The 20,926-nt window shown below is 41.1% G+C and overlaps 3 protein-coding genes across 6 annotated transcripts in view; 2 read left to right on the top strand and 1 right to left on the bottom strand.

Annotated features, from left to right (window-relative positions):
* abcf1 (ATP-binding cassette, sub-family F (GCN20), member 1) overlaps nt 1–2,897 on the top strand; it is a 21,703-nt gene extending 18,806 nt beyond the window's left edge. Inside the window, 4 exon segments of the mRNA XM_084919578.1 lie at nt 1,502–1,670; nt 1,762–1,826; nt 1,909–1,981; nt 2,545–2,897. Of these exon segments, the coding sequence (XP_084775704.1) occupies nt 1,502–1,670; nt 1,762–1,826; nt 1,909–1,981; nt 2,545–2,711 (474 nt within the window). The 3' untranslated portion in view covers nt 2,712–2,897.
* mrps18b (mitochondrial ribosomal protein S18B) lies at nt 2,893–8,872 on the bottom strand. Of its 2 annotated transcripts, none has more exons than XM_084919586.1 (7): nt 8,720–8,872; nt 6,323–6,491; nt 6,138–6,235; nt 5,978–6,046; nt 4,025–4,091; nt 3,880–3,939; nt 2,893–3,212 (listed from the first exon to the last, which is right to left on the bottom strand). In XM_084919586.1, exons 1-7 carry the CDS (start codon nt 8,798–8,800, stop codon nt 3,016–3,018), a joined length of 741 nt encoding a protein of 246 aa, XP_084775712.1. In that variant the 5' UTR covers nt 8,801–8,872; the 3' UTR covers nt 2,893–3,015. The 2 variants fall into 2 exon arrangements, with proteins under 2 accessions (XP_084775712.1, XP_084775713.1); XM_084919587.1 differs by lacking the exon at nt 8,720–8,872 and adding an exon at nt 8,549–8,653.
* Nucleotides 8,873–9,316: 444 nt separating this feature from the next.
* ppp1r10 (protein phosphatase 1, regulatory subunit 10) lies at nt 9,317–19,275 on the top strand. Of its 3 annotated transcripts, none has more exons than XM_084919582.1 (19): nt 9,317–9,361; nt 9,534–9,815; nt 12,936–13,045; nt 13,147–13,233; nt 13,686–13,821; nt 13,899–13,950; nt 14,037–14,126; nt 14,206–14,331; nt 14,675–14,783; nt 14,918–15,021; nt 15,124–15,251; nt 15,551–15,707; nt 15,831–15,974; nt 16,085–16,331; nt 16,691–16,766; nt 16,878–17,084; nt 17,247–17,376; nt 17,497–17,859; nt 18,043–19,275. In XM_084919582.1, the coding sequence occupies exons 3-19, from the start codon at nt 12,939–12,941 to the stop codon at nt 18,201–18,203; spliced, it is 2,424 nt and encodes an 807-aa protein (XP_084775708.1). In that variant the 5' UTR covers nt 9,317–9,361; nt 9,534–9,815; nt 12,936–12,938; the 3' UTR covers nt 18,204–19,275. The 3 variants fall into 3 exon arrangements, with proteins under 3 accessions (XP_084775708.1, XP_084775707.1, XP_084775706.1); XM_084919581.1 differs by having other exon boundaries at nt 9,344–9,361; nt 9,534–9,605; XM_084919580.1 differs by lacking the exon at nt 9,317–9,361 and having other exon boundaries at nt 9,368–9,605.
* The last annotated feature ends 1,651 nt before the right edge of the window (nt 19,276–20,926 follow it).

Here is a 20,926-nt window from a genome sequence, read left to right as displayed (position 1 = left end):
ATGCTTACAGAGGGGTTTCTCTCTAATATTGTAGGGTTTTTAGCCTAATATTTAAAAGTCGATGTACAAACAGTTTATTGAGATCTTTCTTCTACAAGTGTCTTTGGATGTTGGCTGTCTTTTGTTCTATTCGCTGTGAAGGTGATCCCACATGGTTTAGCTCAGGGCTCTGCGCAACTTGATCCTTAACTGATAATGTTCCACTGTATGGCTTCGGTTCACTGCACTGACATATTATATTTGGGATCATTGTCATGCTAAAGACTGAAGCAGTGGCCAATTAGACCCTTTCTGGTTTTACATATCGATGGTCAACCCACTTATGTGTTCTGTAGGTTTTGACACAGCCTGAAATACCGTCTGAAATTATGACCGAGCCGCCACCATGTTTTACAAATGACTCTAGACATTCACTGTTTACCTCTCTGCTGACTTCGTCCATATCTGTCGATGATGATTTGAATCGAAAATTAGATTCATCACTATATAAGATCAGCTCCCACTGATTTTCAGTTCAGTTTTGGTGGGATTTGTCATACCTTGGTCTTTCTCTGTGGTTGAGTGTGAAAAAGCAGCCAACATAAAAAAAAAAAGCTTTTCAAAAAGACAAAAAATGGAGGTGTGGCTGAAGGCTACGTCCACACGTACCCGGGTATTTTTGAAAACGCAGATTTTTCTATGCGTTTGCACCTTTCGTCCACACGTAAACGGCGTTTTTGGTCACTGAAAACTGAGATTTTTAAAAACTCCGGCCAGGGTGGATATTTTTGAAAACTCCGTTTTTGCATTTACGTGTGGACGAGAAAACGCAGCGTCAAAGGTGTGCGCCTTTTTTGACGTCACACTGTGCGCCACGTTATTGTTTCGGTGAAATGAATTTCTACAATACTGTTACTGTTAATTTTACTCTTCAGTGTTTAAATGCTTACATATACACACAGTTACTGTCCCTCCACACATAGGACTGGGTTCTGCTTCTATGCCCCATCCTTGTTTACTATTTCCCGCCGAGCCTTCTAGACTTCTGATTGGCCAACATTTCTACACGGTTAGGAATATATCGCCACCTGTTGCTTTGGCATGTTCCTAGCAGCGTTTTCCTTCATTTCTGCGTTTACGTGTGGACGGGATTATTTTTTAAAACGAAAACGGAAAATCTCCGTTTTCAAAAATACCCGTGTACGTGTGGACGTAGCCGAAGACTTTTGCATGATAGTGCTTTTAGTAGCTTTTCACTGGAATTCAGATCAACTTTGTGGTACAGTGCCATTTGTGAGACACCAGACAATCAGACTAATGAGGCTGGAAAACATGTGAAAGAGGCTGGAAAGTTGAGAAAAACTGTTCGGACAGATGAAACCAAGGTTAACTTTGCTGCTCTCAGTTTGTAGACCACAAAACTTGCCTTCTGTTTTACTAGAAAACACTGAAGCTACAGCCTATGTGGAAATCTGAAATACTGTTTTCATCAGCTAACATGTAGGTTTTTTCCTGTGTGCAGAAAGTGGGCTTCTTTAACCAGCAGTATGCAGATCAGCTTAACATGGAGGAAACAGCCACAGAGTACTTGATGAGGAACTTCAATCTTCCCTACCAGGATGGCAGGAAGTGCCTGGGACGTTTTGGCCTCGAGAGCCACGCCCACACCATTCAGATCTCCAAACTGTCTGGTATAAACATAAACTGGTGAATGAGAATGTTTATTGTACTATCTTGTGAAGGAAATATTTTCTAATAGCGTCTGGATTTTGCCTTCATCAGGTGGTCAGAAAGCCAGAGTAGTGTTTGCTGAACTGGCCTGTCGTCAGCCTGACGTACTGATCTTGGTAAGCATTGTTCGGTCTTTTGCTCTCCCTCGTGATCAATACTATCTACTGTCTTGTTGATTAATCGCTTCTCGTCTCACAGGACGAACCTACCAACAATTTGGACATTGAGTCAATCGATGCTTTATCAGAGGCCATCAATGAATACAAAGGAGGTGAGACTGGCTGCTTGATCAGTTCAGTAGGGATGACTATTCTTACTGCTTAAGTGCTCACATAATTCACACATCTATTTCAAATGCTTGAAGTAATGTGCTAGATGGACAGCACTACTGTGGAAAGGTGTCTGTGGAACAATTAAATTCTTTATTTATCCCATATTTTTATTTTAAATACTTTTAAATTACTCCATCCCTCTGTTTACTCCTCATACTCCTGGCTTGGGCAGAACCTTTCGAAATGATATGGCTGCGCCTGCCTTTATTAGTACGGCCTCCTAGCAGACACACCCATATCAATTTGAATGTTCAGAATAATTATATACATGGAAACGTAATTGCAACTGTTTCTTCACCAGCACAAAAGTCGTAAATGAAAAAGTAGGGACTTCTGCAGCATCGTGGAGTAGGCAGCTAGGGGTACATGTAGACGCTCTGTTAAAATATTTGTACTACATTTCTGCCTCTTACTCAAAAGAATGAGTGAGCTTTGGTTTTATCAATAAATCTTTAGACTCCAGTGTGTATCGGAGCATTAACATCTTGACTTTCTCGTCCAGCTGTGATTATCGTGAGTCACGATGCACGGCTCATCACAGAGACACAGTGCCAGCTCTGGGTGGTGGAGGACTGTACCATCAACCAGATTGATGGAGACTTTGATGACTACAAGCGGGAGGTGCTGGAAGCCTTGGGAGAGACTGTGGTCAGCAAGGCCAATCCATGATCAGAGCTGATGCCAGGGCACACACCTGCTGAGCCCTCCAGTGTGTGTGAGCACACACCTATGGATTTTCCTCTGGACTGTAACATCTTTATGGGGTTGAAGTTGCACAGATACTGAATTATAAATATGTAGGTGATAAAATGTCTTGAATTATAATCTGCTTAAATAAAACAGGAAGTGATTCAATTTTTCATTGTGGTTTATTGTACAGCTTTGTGCACCTGTAGAACAAACATCACAGGGGCTAAAAACAAACTCATTTTTGCAATAGGTTCTCTTTGTGACAGCATGATCAGCGCCTCGATCACTTTAAGTAAGCCTTATATGTCTTTCTGACTTTAGCCACTTCATTCTCATCAGGAAGTATTTCCCCATACCATTTATACCAGTTGTCACCTAAAGTTAAGGATGAGGGTGGTGGTGTGGAGCCCACAGCATCATGGGAATTGGAGTAGTCCTCACCTGAAAATTCCACATATGGAATCTGAAAAGGAAGTAAGCCTAGAAGAGAAGAGTGTTGTTTTAAAATGATGTATTTGTTCTCTCATCAGTAGCTGTAACTTAAATGGTAAATGGTCTGTATTTGTAAAGCGCTTTACACTATACACAATCATCCACCCATTCACACATTGGTGATGGCAGCTACATCGTAGCCACAGCCACCCTGGGGCGCACTGACAGAGGCGAGGCTGCCAGACACTGGCGCCACCGGGCCCTCTGACCACCACCAGTAGGCAACGGGTGAAGTGTCTTGCCCAAGGACACAACGACCGAGACTGTCGGAGCCGGGGCTCGAACCAGCAACCTTCCGATTACAAGACGAACTCCCAACTCTTGAGTCACAATCGCCCGCTTGACACGACTTACCACTTGTGTCATTTCATTTTATTTCTAACAGCAAATAAAACTACATTTGAGGTCATAGTTCTTAACTTGTAGCCTGAAACTATACTTTAAGACTGAGCCAGTTACCTAGCATGTAGCTAAGCTGGAAGTTAAAGACAAATCCAGATGGGTTGCACAGAAGATGGTAGTTGTTGCACTAGAAAAGATTAGTGCAAGAAGGTGTGCTTATTTAAAAAAGTGCTATAAATGCACTTTAAAGTGCAATAAACAAAAGTGCTCTGGCGGAGATGAGTGGCAGCTAAGGCAATCACGATTTACCTACCGTGATCTTGTGCTGTGTCAACTGCCTCATTTAGCTTCTTCTGCTGTTTCATACACACACCTGAAGGCGGCAGAACCATCAGAACATGACTGGAACATCCTGCTGCATTAATACACTTTCTAACATTGGTGGTATTATAACTTACCAGTTCGAGTGGAATCCAACACCATTCCAGTGTGGGGACTAATGAATTGCTGCAACAACTTGACATTCTGCAAGAAAAAAAAAATTGCAGCTTACCAACAAATGATACACTTTTTACACATGAAGAGCTGGAGAGAACTGCAGCCACAGGACCAGTATCTACTCCTTTGTATGAGGAGGACCACTGTCCTACAAAATGACCTCCAGCAGGCTGCTGCTGTGCAGGGTTATTATGGGCTCAAAATGTGGTCATAAATATTTTGTACTTGTAAAAAAGATTTGTATGTGTAAAAAAGATTTGTGTGTGCGTAAAAAAGATTTGTATGTGCGTAAAAAAGATTTGTATGTGTAAAAAGAATTTGTGTGTGGACTTAGAAAAAAAAAAAACCCTGCAAATTACAAGTACGAATTTTGACCCTATTTTTCTTCCTTTCATCTGATTGGTCAATGTCATGTCAATCACAAATGTAACAATCCAATCAGAGAACAGATGGGTTTGGCTGTCGGAGGGGTGCTTTTTTGAACTGCAGGTCCTTGAAGGGTGATACAGTTTGAAGCTGGAGGATCTCTATATAAATATCCGACAGCAGTTAGGTCCCCTAACTTTCAGCAGCTGTTGAAAGGATAAAGTTGTGCTATATCAGTGGTTAGAAATACCATTATTACTTTAGGATTAGTTTAACACAAAGTCAGGGCTGACCCGGGACCATTGCTGTGAGTCACAGTGCGCAGCATAAAAGTCCTTTCACATCAGACGCAGGATGTGCTGCTAATGCTAACGGCTAACTAAAAGCAAAGGATCCAGAATTTGTTGCGCTGGCTGCTGGGCTCTGTGGGTTTTTGCAGCAGCTCTACCTGTACTAGATGCACCTGCTCCTTGTCTTTTCTATCTCTGACTTTATGTCCTCTACAAGAGTTTCTGTTTTTTTTGCTGGTTCTTCAAATGTTCAATAAAAACATGTATGCTAATTCATAACGAAGAAAGCTTTGTAATGAAGACTGTCATTTCCAAAACACTGCCCGCCCCCACCCCGCGGTCCGCAGCGCTGTTGAAAAGGCTGTGGAAGTCCCTATATTAAACACGTAGACCTGTGACACAAAAATCACCAAACTCGGACGACCACAGACTGTTTTCCTTCGTGGTGATGAAGGAAAACGCTGGGTTGGCATGTAAAAGGGCATTTATTCCCTTCAAAGACCTGCAGTTCAAAAAAAAGCGCCCCTCCAACAGCCAAACCCATCTGTTCTCTGATTGGATTGTTACATTTGTGATTGACATGACATTGACCAATCAGATGAAAGGAAGAAAAATAGGGTCAAAATTCGTACTTGTAACTTGTAGGGTTTTTTTTTTCTAAGTCCACACACAAATCTTTTTTACGCACACACAAATCTTTTTTACGCACACACAAATCTTTTTTTACGCACACACAAATCTTTTTTACGCACACACAAATCTTTTTTACACATACAAATCTTTTTTACACATACAAATCTTTTTTACAAGTACAAAATATTTATGACCACATTTTGAGCCCATAAGTTATGACCAAACTGTCATAAAGACACTCTGATCATTCATTACTGAGAGGAGTAGCTGACAAAATGTTCTCGTTCTGCTTTGTTCTTTTCATTAGTGTCAAAAAAAATGAAAGTACTGATCTGCAGACAAATCAGACATGCAATTAATTTTTGCCAACCACGTCCATGAAATCTGTTGGGTTGAAACGCAGTGTTTTGGCAGCAAAGGTTGATGACTGATGATGTATAAGAAAACTACAGCTGATATTGGCCTGTCGCTGATAGCACCAAGATAAAAACTGTTCACATCATAAGAACAATATTATTTATTTAAAAAAATTAAATCTGGCCCAAAAGCTCCGGCTCAATACAGAAAACTTCAATATTGTCCAAGTCCTTAGTTGGTGTGTGTGAGACCAACATTGTAACCCACCTGATGGTGAATGATGATGTTTGGATCACGACAAATTGGGCAGGGGTTTCCACATATCTTGTCACCTCTCTAGAGACAGAAGTGCCCTGGTTATTTTGACAATCTTAACATAAGTGATCTGTGGTTAAAAAAAGACAACAACAAAAAATTGAAATATTACAATGCAAGTCTTGCGAGTCTTCTGAGGGGGGATGCCTCCTTTGTGGTTCCTCCTGTAGTCAGCCCACACTGGACTGCTTCCATACCTTTCAATATACTCTGTCAGGGTAAGGAAAAGCAATGAGATCACAAAATGTGGACAGAAGGCAACACGTCTGTCGAGGTACCCATACGGACAACACTCACCTTCACTCTCCAGGTAATCCCAGGGCCTGTCCTTGTAGCGGGCTAAAGCCTCAGTAGCCTGAGCAACAGCCTCGTCCTGAAGCGATGCTGCTTTGCAGTACGAGTGTCTGGGATGTATAAATGGAGACAAAGAAAGACATGTCCTTGCAGGTAGCCTCTGTAGACGGGACTGAAAGCACAAGAAAATGACCTCATCACACCATAAAACATCAAAACGTCCTTTTCATAAATGTAGCCTAAAGCAGGGCTCGCAAAATTTCAAAATCTCTGGTAGCCCTTCGGGCAGGGACTCTTCAGTTTTTGGTAGCCCAAAATAAATTTAAGTAGCCCGAATAAAAAAGAGCAATTTTTTGATTGATGTTTTGTTTCCTGTTTTGTTTCCTTTACAATATTATACATTAAAATATAATATTGTAACTGAAACAAAACATTAATCAAAAAATTGTTGAAACACAAATTACAACATTGTATAAAAATTACAATCATCAACTCAAATACTTGGTTCTAATTGAACAGAAATTTCTATGAACTTGTAAGAACTGTGTAGGACATGAATCAGTCTGTGTCAGATCCTGAATTTGAAATTTCTACTGAAGTCACAGGTAAGAGGCAAGTGGAACCAAGATCGAGGCCATTTGCTTTTTGAAGTTTGCAAAGACTGCAAAATTTTGCCAGTGGTAGTTCACTCTTTGCAACATAGTAGCTGTTTTAAACTGATTTTCAGGTTTATTTTTAGTATGTTATTTGCAATTGGTGTTTGTTCTGGGAAAGATATTGCAGACTGAGCAATAATGCATTTCTTGCATTTCTCATGGGTTCTAATGGGGGCCTTTCTTAAAATTACTGGTCCCAGTAACAAAGGCGCTTGTCGACTCAGAAATCGAGGGAAAACCAACCACACACCCGGCAGAACATTATGTTATTTACACGGGTGCACATAAGTGGTCCGCATGTGCGCATTCGCTGTCAAAATAAAAGACGCGCACCAGATAAGAAGTTGCAACGCGCGTTTGCGTCCATATAAAAGGCACTGTTTTTGTCCGCTAGAGTGGGATTTTCACGGCACATTCTGCACCACATCTCTGTGCGTTCATTTGTTTGAAGCCAGCTCACCTCCTGCAACCACTTTTCCGAGAATACGTGCTTCTTTTGTGGTTCGGACTCCTTCTGACATTTCTTTGGAGGTGGAGGAAAACCAAAGTAATTGCTTAAAGGAGCGTCTTCGACATCTTTAAGAGTTCTAAACAAATGTCTGTCCTCCTCCAGAAAATCTTATGTACGCAAACACGCGTTGCACCTTCTTATCTTGTGCGCATTTCTCATCTTGTGCGCGTTTTTTTTTTATTTTGACAGCGAATGCGCACGCACAGCTCGTCATATTGCAGCCACGGAAATTCTTTTGTCCATGAAACCATAAAGCTGCACTTTCTTTTTGCCTTATAGTCTGATTTGTCATAACTTTTCCGTTTTGTGGTCACTTCTTCACCCCGACCTGTCTTATTCGGCTCAGCAGAACTAAAATATATATCCTGCTGCTTTTACACACGTACTCACATAACGGTCAGCGATTCTCTGCGCGATCAACCTCTCACACGTTTAAGCTTGCTGCGGGAGATTTCACTTGTCACGTTTGAATAGTAAGCTAATGAGTGATAAGACGATGTCAGAGGAATTGGTGCGCAAATTATCATCACTCACCAATCAGTGCTGTCGCTCTCTATACACAGTTCGCGCGATTGCAAAGTGAAAGCAAAAAACAAGCGCAAATTCAAATTTCAATATGTCACATATTGACAGTGGCTCACCGATGCCAATGACATAATTACCCAGCTACATTTTCGAAAGAATGCAAAAGCATTGACATATATTTTTCCTTCCTATGACAGCCCGACGGGCAGGGCAGAGATAGATTTTGGTAGCCGGACTGGAAAAATCGCTAGCCCCGGGACGTCGGGCTAGCGATTTTGCGAGCCCTGCTAAAGCCATTTGAGAATTTTGAAAAACTGTTTAGATTCTAATTCTAAATAACTTTTATATCAACCCCAGTTTAATCAAATGAAGTGTCACTAAGCTGTAAAATGATTTTTTAAAAATACCCCCCAGGCAGGAGCAGCGTGATATAGATCTATACTGGAGCATACACCAACTAAAGACCAGCTAAACCACGTGATGAAAAACATATCAATTACTGTTAGTGTTTTCATTTAATTATTATGCCTCACTTACAAACAGATATCTAATATCCGTAGGACCAATGTCTATGTGGTAGAAAAGCCACAGCACTAACAAAAGCGGTACAACACAACAAGGCAGCATCCATCATTTTCCCCGCACTTAATACACCATACATGTAATGTGTTAGTCAGCACGTCACATCGTTTTAATGAAATATAATACCTGATACTGACGAACTGAATACGAAATTAAAGGCGACACACGACATAAAAACGTCGCGATGTACTTCATGGAGGTAGCCATTTTCAGATCCTACCCGGGTTAGAGGTAAAAGGTGAAAGGTTAAGTTGTTTCGCAAGTATATAATCTAAATCTAAATCATTTCAGTAATAAATCAATCTTAGTTGATGCAAAACTCAATCCTGCCATTTTCATTTCAATAAGTTGAATAAAGACGATTATTTTAAAAATGAGGCGTTCCCGTTAGCACAAACATGTGACATCAATAGCACGTGACAAACAAAAAGACTAATCGCCATTTTGAAGGAATATTGTTTACTAAATTTATATATGAAAGAATCAGTAAAACTGGGGTTTGTCGATAAAATATGTTGATGTAGTTTTGTCTGATTCGAATTATACAAAAATTTAACGCATTAATGGCGATTACGAGGAGTAATTCAAAATTAGATTTCCAACAATTTGAGATGCGCCATATTGTCCTTGATTGGCAAAGAACGACTGTTATCCTCCATTTTGTTTCAACGAAAACGTAAAAAAAACGTTTCCGGTGACGTTAAAAACGTCACGTAGTATAAAAGGTAAATCCCTCCTACACGCGCTTATTCCTGGATTTGGTCAAAGGTAAGTCAAGTCAGAAAAACAGAGGGGCTTATTTTCGACGCATTGTTCAGCTCTTAATGCGAAATTACTGCTGAGTGTATAAAACAAAACATTCAAGGACGTTGATGTTGATGAGGGATGGGAATTTTGTAAACAAATGAAATTAAATGTGCGCTTTCTGTGTGTTTTTCAGGTATGAATTTGCTTTCCCGAAGACTGAGCCGTCGAGGACTTTGAACAACTCAAATTCATGTTTTTTCTTCAAGTAATGGACATTTGATTACTATTTTTGCCTCCAGTTTGTTCCTGAAGGAAAGGCTAGCATTTAGCTATCACAGCCCCACCCACAAGAAGTTTTTCAGTTGATATTAAAACCATGAAGGTTGAAGACATAAAATTATTTAAATAGGATCTATAAGTGCCTTAAAAGCACACTATAATATACCCGAGACGCTGAGGATCTATATTATCAATAGTAAGTTGATTTTGAAGTTGAATTGAAATTCCTCAAATGAAATTAGTCGTAGACAATAGGCTACCTAGCGGTAGCTGGCTAGCAGGCACCGTATGTTAGCTTGGTTCTTAGCAAATAATTTGAGCATAGACTTGTAGTATGAGCTCACACAGGAACGTGGACGGAAGCAAAATGCTCCGTTTCTTCGTGTGTGAGACGGAATTGAGTAATTATACAAATAAAGATATAACTGGAAAATTCGTAAAATAACCATAAGCAATCTGTTCATAAAGATTGCCGTAGGCACAGAAGGGAACTTTCCAGATCATGAAGCCGGACTTTTTGCCTGCCAGATTTTGTTTTGTAGGGGCTGATCCACGGAACGAACACCCACCGCAATCTATACATAAAGATTGCGTTAGATTGAGGATTGTGGACATTTTGTGAAGCACTGTATGTGTGTGTGTGTGTATGCGTGTGTGTTTAAATGACGATAATTATAGCACAGGGAGTTCACGAAAAGCCTAAACCAGGTACTCGGCAATCTGAGGATAAAGATTGCAAGATGACCGGCGAACAAACAGGATTGACAAATATGGTGGACTAGTTGCGATTTGCTTTTTGTCCTCGGGACAGCTCCGAGGGCTAGCCGTGTTTTCCTCGGAACTACATTTGGAGTATTTGGCAAACGGCTGTGCAGATCAAGTATAGACTCATACGCCATCGCATTGTCTGACTTTGATACGCATATGGTGCTCGCTGTGTTATTCCATCAGTACTGTCTCCGCTGTGACAGCGATTGTTTGTGAAGGAGCTGGGTTGTCGCCGAAGTGGTTAACAGAGGGAGTGCTCTGATTAGCAGGCAGCCTCCTCCTCCCTCCCCTCCCCTTCGTCAAGCAGCTGAGAGCAGGAGCAGGCCTGCCCTCTGCTGTGACAGATTTCAGGTTAAGAAGCAGCCTTTTATAGGCTGCTTCAGTTGCCCTTATATAACAGAGGGCGTTTTACACTGTTGCTCGATTTCTTCTGAGGCTTCTTGATTGAATATATTCAATTTACCGTCTGTTGAGTAACCATGAACGATACAGTGACGATATTTTTGTTCCAAGCATAGAAAGCCATACATTTGTTTTACATAAGGTATTGGTGATGTGTAGTAACACCACAGTATGTCTATGCAAAACTGCTTCTCCTGAACCAGGAACCAGGGTCATGTATAACCACTGATTGTGTGTATATGTGTAACAATTGTGACATTTACAGGATTTGAGTTATTTGCAGTGTTGTGGAGGTCTGAGACTATATAAAACTTCTACTACAACAGTTACGCGGGTAAGACCTAACTGATTCCTCACATCATGACATTTCCATAAATTGGCAAAATGTTTCATTACGAAATGCATTGAAAGAAAATAAAGTGCATGCTTATTATAAAGGTCAGTTCGAGCAGTTATATTATGAATCATTTGAGGGTTATTCAGATTAACACAATAATAATCTAAAACAATGGAGCATTCATATGTGCTTGAGTGTTCACTGTTTGTGTTTGGCTCATATTGCACTTTTCGAAGATGAAAAGTAAGTAAACACCCAACACCTTTAAACTTTACAGTCACTTTAATTTGTGACAGCTTCATGTGATGTTTAACAGGTGTTTCCATTTAAAATGTGTTGTTACTACAGAGAGTGCAGTGCCAATGTGCAAAAACTAACTAACCTATAGGTGGCAGTAAGTGGCTAGACTTGTGCCTTCTGGCTGGGATAACTGTCAGTTATCTCATTAAAACAGAATAATCCAGTACAGAGAAACTGACACTATGATCACATGACCACAGGTGAAGATTAACAAACTAATGTCACAGTTTCCAAGCATTTCATTCTTCATACAGTTCTTTTAATCATATTTTATTTTTTCGTTGAATATAATCTTTGTACCATTCACCTTGTCATTAGATGTCATAATTAATTAATGACAGTAGATTTTGTTTGTATAAAGTATTTGTTTGTTTTCTCTTTTTCTTACAAAGTTATATTTTTTGCACAAATGAATATGACTGTGATAGATGTATGTTATTAAAAACAAACACTGATAAGTCATATTCAGCATTACTTAAAGTATTCTCTTTGGATATTTTGGACTTTTTTATATAGCTGTGATACATGAGTGGAAATGTATGATGAAATAAGCATATGAAATCCAAGGTAAATAGATTTTCAATATTCTTTTTTATTTTAATAGTGAAATATTGAAATAAATAAAAAACGATTAATGGCAGGTGTGAAGCTTTGTACATGAACTTTATAAATGTGCATAGTTGTCTGCGTTGCTCCTGCTTCTTTAATTGTAGCTTGAAATGGAATAAACAGGGTTTCCTCGCACACAAAATGAAAGTATTATGGCAATGTGCTGTCCTGCAAGTGAAAGTCCCAGAGAGCAGACCCCCTGTGGTACTGAAGAGCAAGTAGCAGTGACCCGGCCTGGTCACTACTTTACTGCAGTTGGTACTCCAAACACCTCAAGTACAAGACAGCACAGCACATATAACCTTTATGGCTATATGGCTGCAAGAAAATGCTACTGACTGTCTGTACTTGGTGATTTGTGTTTCAGATTGTGTTTCTACACACACACACACATATACACACACATTGAAATTATTTCTTAGATAGTTGGTCATAGAGGCTTCCTTTGGAATGGTGCAGTACAGTGGATATAATAGGGCCTTGTTGGCGTATGGTGGCACGTGTGTTCTTGGTGGAATGTCCTTGAACAGGTTGGTGCTGTCATCCTCTGAGCTGCTGTAGGACCGGTTTCAAAGTGGAATCTGAATGTGTTAGTGGTTGTTGGTTGACTCTGCTGTAACTTTGTTGTTCTGACACATTTTAAGGGATCTGATTAATACAGTTGTCAATGTGTGTCCCTGAGAAGCGTGTGTGTGGGGTGGGTGGTTGTAGTCCTAGTCAAAAGTCTAAAAGACAGTGGTTGGAATTCTGTTGGACGGTGCCCTTTTTTTCTATCTGGCAGACAAATAGCCCACACTTGATGTGATACTTATTACGACAGACAAAACATCTCCATATAACACAAATGTAATACAGCTGTGTGATGTAGATGAGTGTATTTAATATAGTATTGTGTTTTAGGGTATGGCAGGGGGACCAGTAGACCCAAGAGAGATTTTGAAAGGTGTGGAGGCTCTGCTGGGCAAGGATGGAGAGCTCCGCAGTCTGGAAGGAGTCCCAAAAGTGTTTAGGTAAAGAACTGAATTGAAATGTGAATATGCATTCACTGTGAACAACACCTTAAGTTCAGGACTTTAACTCAATGATTTCTAAACACCTTTTTCCAATGCAGCCTGATGAAAGCTTCGACTAAGATGGTCAGTAGATGTATGTACCTGAACATCCTGCTGCAGACGAAATCCCACGATGTTCTTAACAGGTATGCTGTAAATCACATTCTGTGGTCCCAGTTTCTATTCTGTTACTCTCATTCACCGGACTTGATAGAAGCATGATAGCTGTTAACTTTCAGTTCAAGTCACACTTTTTTTTTTTGACTTCTTATATTTTTCATCCAAACACATCCAAGCACCCTGCCCTGAGGTGCCACCACGCGTGTCAATGTTTGCATATGTACCGTGTCAGCATACACATCCCTGTTTGTAGCATGAATAGAGCTGTGTGAAGTTGTTTTAGTACTTTCTGGAGTGTAGGTTTAAAATTGGGGTGGGAGGTTTATAGAACAATTGTGTGTTTGTGTAATTTACCCAACTGTTGTTTTTTAATTATTTGTCCCAGTAAAATAATGTTGTGGCGAAACCTGCTGGTTATTCAAATTCTGTGTATCCTTGCATGCCTTCTCTATAATTTGTTGTTCGCTCTTTCACTTAGGTTTATCAGAGTTGGTGGCTACAAGCTGCTTAATGCCTGGCTCACCTACTCCAAAACCACCAACAACTCTCCTCTACTTCAACTTATCCTGCTAACACTGCAGAAGTTACCCCTTAAAGTTGATCACCTAAAACAGGTATTTTTTATTGTTGTGTTTATAGTTGTAATCTATAGAGAAACAATAACATCTAACCTGCTTTTAATCTGTCCCAGAACAATACTGCCAAGTTGGTGAAGCAGCTGAGCAAGAGTGCGGAGACTGAGGGTGAGTTAGTTTTACATTAGAAATGAAACCTCTTAAATATAGGCAGCAGTGTATTTTCAATTTATTGTGTTGTCTTTTGTTTTTAGAATTGAGGAAATTGGCTGCTGTGCTTGTGGATGGCTGGATGGCTACAATCCGCTCCCAAAGTGTCTCAGGCAGTACCACCTCTCCTGCAGGTACAGATCTACTTTTCTTTTTGGCATCAAAGTATCCTATAGGCATCAGATTTAAAGACTTTCTATATGTCTTTTTTAGATAAGAAAAAGAAGAAAGAGGAGACTAAGGTGCCTGTGCGTGACATGAAGGAAAAAGGTGGAGATGAGGAGAAGAAGGACAAACCCAAAGCTCATGCACCCAGCCACACTAAGATTCGCTCCATAGGTAAAGGTGGAGAGCTGTTTGGCTCTTTCTCCAATAGTGTGTCTTGTCCTGTCTCTTCGTCTTTCTTTGCCTCCCTCTGCTTTTGTCGTTTCCCTCACCAACTTTGCCCCTCCTTGAGCCTGGTTCGCCTAAGAGAATCTTCCTGTTAAAAGGGAGTTTATTCTTACCACTGTTGCCAAATGATTGCTCATAAATGTCTGTGTTATTGTTGGGGTTCTTTCTAAAACTGGGTTTCCTTACAGTATAAAGCACCTTAAGGGGACTGTTGTTCTGAAGTTGTGCTAAATAAATAAAATGGAATTGTTTAAGTTCTTTGTGAGCATCAGTGTTTTATGTTACTTAGGACTGGAAATCGGAGACCCTCCCAACCCAGCCCCTCCTAAGAAGACGCCAGCTGCCCCACAGCTGGGTAGCAAGTACAACATCAAGCCTCCAGTCCTCAAACGACACAGGTATTGCACCTCCACAACAGCCTGTTCTGTGAGAAAAGCATCATAGTCTTGTAGCTTTCTCACTGGTGCCCTCAGGTGGTACTAACACTGCAGTACTGACATTCTTCTTCTTGTGTTCATTTTTTCATCTACAGCTCTGGCTCAGGAGATGCTCCACCTCAGGAGAAAAAGTATAAACCTCTAAATACACCCTCCAATTCTGCCAAGGAGATCAAAGTCAAAATCATTCCCGCACAACGTGAGTTCACATATACCCACCGAAGAACTTTTGCTCTTAAATACAAGGACATGATGGTGACGTATCAGTAATCTTGTTTCTTTTCTTATTTTCTTCCTGCAGCAATGGAGTGCACTGGCTTCTTAGATGCTCTGAACTCTGCCCCAGTTCCCGGGATCAAGATCAAGAAAAAGAAACCTAGTGCTAACACTACAGCTAGTACCAAGGTGGTCTCCCCCACAACTAACAAGGTAGTGATGGATCTCAGGACAGTCTGACCTCAGATTTTATTCAAGATTTTGTTTCCTTGTTGTTGTTCTTCTTAATTAATTTAGTAATTTTGTCATTTTTAAAATTATTGTTGTATTTTATGTAAATGTCCCCAGAATTAGTCCGTTTTTGCTTGACAGAAAATTATAGACATTGTTTTGCTGTATTTCTGTTAAATTGTATAGAATTCTTTAGTCTGTTGTTGTGTGAGACACGGAAACTGTCCAGAATCGTTGGTTTTCTCACCAGATACTCACCACTGTTGCCTTCTCTCCTTTAGGCAAGCCCATTCGACAGCAAACCTGTATATTCTGCATCTTCTACAAAACCAGCATCTCCAGAAAGTGCTGCTTCCAGCACTCCTGCAGATGAAAACCAGGAACCTGAGCAGCCTGGGACCCCTGTTCCCTCTGAGGACCCAGAGCCCTCTGACAATGGTTAGTTATTGAAGATGATGATGAGGATGATGATTTGTAATGAGCACATGTTGCCTCCAGGGTGTTTTCTTGTTTTGTTGGAAACGAGCATAAAATATTTTCCTTGTTGGGTCTTGTTTACAGGCGAGAAACCAAATGCACTGGCAGAGCCACGTGGAGAAGAAGAAAGCTTGACCAAGAAAGGCAAGAAGAAGAAGACGGTTCACTGGGCTGAAGAGGAGCAGCTCAAACACTATTTTTACTTTGATCTGGATGAGACAGAAAGAGGTAAAGCTGGAGGGTTCAAATACCAAAGTGTTTGAGTTGACTTTTTACAGTTGGTCTGTAAATCATCAAAACAAACAACAACTATTAATGCTATTATACTTCATTCACAGTCAATGTCAACAAAATTAAGGACTTCGGTGAGGCGGCAAAACGAGAGCTAATGATGGACCGGCAGACATTTGAAATGGCTCGTCGGCTTTCCCATGATACCATGGAAGAAAGAGTCCCCTGGACACCCCCAAGACCCCTGACGCTGGCTGGCAGTCTTGTTACTTCAGGTGCAAACAGCACAGAGAAACTCACCCAAAGAGACCGTGAAATGGGCATTCTGCAAGAGATCTTTCTCAGCAAAGAGAGGTAGGGCATATGTATCCGTGGTGGTTAGTAAGTGCATTTTTCCAGGATCAAGCTGTGCATTACAGATGCCAAAAATGTAGAAGAAGACATTTAAACAGTATGTGTGCTGCTACGCCCTCAGTTGTGTGCCTGAGATTACCATTTCAAGCATTATTTACATACATTTCTTCATATTAGAAGCTTTGGTCTTGCTTAGTATGGGCATCCACCATTGTTGTGGTCTGAGAGAAAATGAGGAAAAGCCACTTTAGGTCACTCTAAGAAATGAGTCTTACCATGTTCATACCAAAAAACTAAATTATCCTTTTATTAAAACCAGAATTTGGTGTTTACAGTTTTCTATCCTTTCTCATCATCAGTGTGCCTGACAGTCCACACGAACCAGATCCAGAGCCGTATGAACCCATGCCCCCCCGTCTCATCCCACTCGATGAGGTTGGCTCACTAAAACACACACACACTCTCTACAGTTCTATTTCTTGTCATTTACATATTCTACATGTGTACTACCAGCCTACTAAGCTGTCAGTCTGATTTCCAATCCAGGACTCGTCAATGCAGGATGACGGCTACGTAGAACCTATGGACACGACGTCACAACCAGGCTCTGGCGAGAGCGCCAAACTGCCGCCTGTCTTGGCCAATCTCATTGGTAACCTGAACAACAGTTCCCGCAGCCCACAAGCCTCCAACATTGTCAGCAACACTGTGCCTCCCTCTGTCAATATACAGGAGCTGCTGTCATCCATAATGGTAAATATAGGACAATAATCACAAAGTAGCATCTTTTCTAATTATGGAACGTCTAAATCAGGTTTAATTATGGTAGTTTTTGTAAAATATCTCTGCACTTGGTTTAAGTTTTCTTTTTGTTGTTACTGGCAAGTGTAACTAATGACAACTGTCTATCATCAGGGGCCCTCTGGTAACCAGTCTACTGAAGAATTGATAAAGCAACCAGACTTCTCAGATAAAATTAAACAGCTGCTGGGCTCCCTCCAGCAGACTCAGAATCAGAACCAGAACCAGAGTGGACCTCCACCAGGTGAATTAACTGAATTAATTTTCATCTTTAACTGTTAAATTGTTATATTAAATATGTTACCGTAGGGTCATGTCCACTCACCTGATTTTGTTTCTTACTTCTTCTTCTTTTTCTCTGCAGTCAACCAGGGTCTGCTGGGACATGGTCCAGGCATGAACAGCATGAACACCATGCACATGCAGATGCCCATGAATGGTGGCTACCCGCCCAACAGTTCACCCGGTGGTCCTCGGTTTAACCACCCCCCGCCCCCTCACAACCACGGACCACCTTTCAGTGGCGGTGGAGGCCCACGCATGATGGGACCACCGCCAGGTCAGGGGAGAGGAGACGGCAACTACTGGGGAGATGACTCGATGAGAGGAGGGCCCCACAGAGGGGGGCACTTTCACCGAGGAGGCCGTGGTCGGGGGGGAGGGGACCCAGGATTTAGAGGCAGAGGGCGAGGAGGTCCCAGAGGAGGAGGACACAACAATATGAATGGTACCTTATTTTCAAGTCTTATTTTAAATGTGTTTGTATTCTGCAAAGTTTGCAGACTGTGCAGAAGTATTTAGAGTATGTTTCACTCAAATGTACTGACCTTGAATACAAGAGTCACCTTCTTTGTTTCACATACTTCACCCTTAAATCTATCATCCGTTTAATGCTGTTTTCTCCTGGCAGACATGTCCAAGAGGCCTGTTTGTCGTCACTTCATGATGAAAGGAAGCTGCAGGTATGAGGGCAGCTGTGCTTTCTACCACCCTGGTGTTAATGGACCACCACTGCCCCCCAAATACCCCGCTAACAACCAACATAATCAGCACCCACAGCATGGCCACTAGGTGATGTTGCCATCAGCCCGGGAATAACTGAAAGACACTAGAGTAGCCGTTAACGGCGATCCAATTAATGCAGGACTTCTGTCTTTAGACAATTATGGAAAGACCAGGATGGTCTGTCCTGAGCAGTAAGCTTGCTGCTGGTAACTGAAGAGTCTGTGACAGAACAAGAAGAGAGAAGACAAGAGATTGTAAATGAATGACTGGAAGGCTGTGAGATGATCACTGATGTGACTTTGTTTTTATCGTGTTCATTTTTAACAGTGAGATTGAGCTACCATGTGTCCCCACTACGTCTGAATTGCTGCAGCTCGGTGCCTGTCTGCTTTGTCACTTTCCAAATCATTAAGAGTTGGCCAAATGAAAACGTCCAACTCAGCACACCACTTCGTTTCCTTCTTATAGTGTTGCTCTCTAGTTTTGTTGCACCATCAGTAAGATTTGTACAGAAGAATTGGAAATGTTTTCCCTTCCTGCATGAGACAAAACTTTAGAAAACCAGCTGAACTTGGCTTCATCTATGATTTTTGAAAACTGGGCCTGTAAAGAAACATAACACTTAAACCGCCTGAGTTTGCCTACCCCTGAGAAAACTGCTGCTATGAACTCTGCTGATCTGAGTAGATCCTTTGCTTTGCTTTTGCTTTTCTCCAACAGCAGTGTGTCATATGTAAGCGCGTGGTGGGGCAATCACAACATGCTATGCTATTGTCAGAAGAGCCGCTGCCTGTCACCTCTGTACTCATCTAAATCCAGGAGGGGTTTGTGTTGTCAGTGTTAAAGATGGGAATGATGAGTCCCTCTGTGGGTCGCCTATATTATGTGTTTTCTGTGAAAACAGTCATTTGTGTCTCTTGTGGGACTGTAAGAGGTTTTTGTTTGTTTTTGTTTTTTAACTTTTCACCCTCTACATTTTTTTTATATAAATTTGACAGTGTGGTTCAGGATTTTTTTTGGTTTTGTTGTCTTTTTTTTTTTTTCGTGAAGGTATGAACTGTATGAATAAATTCATACACATTCATTTTCAGTTGAATTCTTTTGTACACAGTGTATTAAATAAATGTTTAAATACTGAGCAAGTGTTGCTGTGTTTTCCCTTGAAGGGTGACTGATGTGAGCAACAAGCAGTTTGAGTGAAATGTGCGTCTGTACTGCACAGAATGATGAACAACACCTTGGGAATATTTGTCAGTTTAGGTGTTTCATTTTAAATCAGGAAAACACATCCTGTTCAGGCAGGTCTATCCTCTGTGCGTGTGGAGACAGCTGACGTCAGATCCGTGTTATCAGGGCAGGGCTGAGTGCATCTGGTGAGTGAAGTGTTACGAGGAGTGGCCTTTAACCCTGCCCTTTAGTGCAAATATTGACCGTGGTGTATAGACCACACAAAGATAGAAAGACATAGGAGTGAAAGGCAATAGAGGGAGCTGAAGTAAGGACACCTCATCACTAAGCTGCTTCCACATCCTGTTGCAAGAAACACAGAAACATTTATTTAGTGCTGTGTCAAGGAACAGAAAATTTCAACAGGAAATTGCAGTCAGGGTAAAAGCAAAGAACAACACTGTAAACGAATGACGACCTCTCATGCAAGTGGAGTGTCACATAAAACAAAGCTGCAAAGCAGTAAAGGTGAATCAAAAGCTGAGTGACACTAAAGCATAAGAGCAATGCTTTTGAGGACAGCTTTAGCAGATAATCCTAGAAAACATGTTTGAGACAAAACTGAGGGAAACGAGGTCACAGTTTTCAGAAATGTACAACTTATAAATGACTATGTGGGAGCTATCATAATTAAAGACAGTTGGTGAATTTGGATTTGCGTTAGTGTTTATTTTCTAAACACTAATGCAATGTTGCACTTTCTGAAGTATCTACAGATCTGTATTTTGGGTCTATATTTGGAAATGTGGTCTGTGGGTCTACTTCCCTTCTTTCACTAAACTCACTTCCATGTATACTTTAATCAAGCCCTCTTTTTGTGTTATGTGACCTGGGTGGCTGTGGCTACAATGTAGCTGCCATCACCAGTGTGTGAATGTGTGGATGACTGAATGTGTAAAGCGCTTTGGGGTCCTTAGGGACTAGTAAAGCGCTATACAAATACAGGCCATTTACCCTGATTCCCTGTGCCTGAGGTCCTTGACCTGTCTTTAACTTGCCACCAACCTCACCCAGCTCCAATTCTACTCTGCCTCCAGCATCCTCACTTTTCTCACCCTTTCAACAACTGGTTCTCTTCACCACACTGTGCAGAGCCCATGTGGCTTAGTTCAGGCCATCTGCCTTGTCAAAGCACTTTCTACACCATCTGTCATTTACAGATTTTCTTTTCTGTGCTTTCTGTCTAACCTTCATACTCTGATGGATGCACCAGAGAGCAACTTGGGGTTAGTATCATGCCCGTATTTGGCATGCAGACTGGAGCAGCCAGGGATCGAACTGCCAACCTTCTGATCAGTAGATGATCTGAACTACCACCAGAGACTGAGAACACTGACACCGATAAGCTTGTTTGCTTCTGGATTGGGTGTCATAGGTCACATCAGTGAAGCCAAAGCATAGCTGAAGTTGACATTCCTTTTGTAATTTCATCCCTGTTTTGCAATATTACTTTCCCATCACTACATACTACTCCAATAGTTTACACTGTACTTACTTTGCAGCCACAGCAAGATTATTATGAACCAACCAATGGATTATTCATTTAACTGCATGCCTTAAAA

The sequence above is a fragment of the Perissodus microlepis genome, chromosome 22 (genome assembly GCF_051167445.1).
Source record: "Perissodus microlepis isolate ML-2025 ecotype Zambia chromosome 22, ASM5116744v1, whole genome shotgun sequence".
NCBI classification, from domain to species: Eukaryota; Metazoa; Chordata; class Actinopteri; order Cichliformes; family Cichlidae; genus Perissodus; species Perissodus microlepis.
This window is presented reverse-complemented; position numbering and strand designations above follow the sequence as displayed.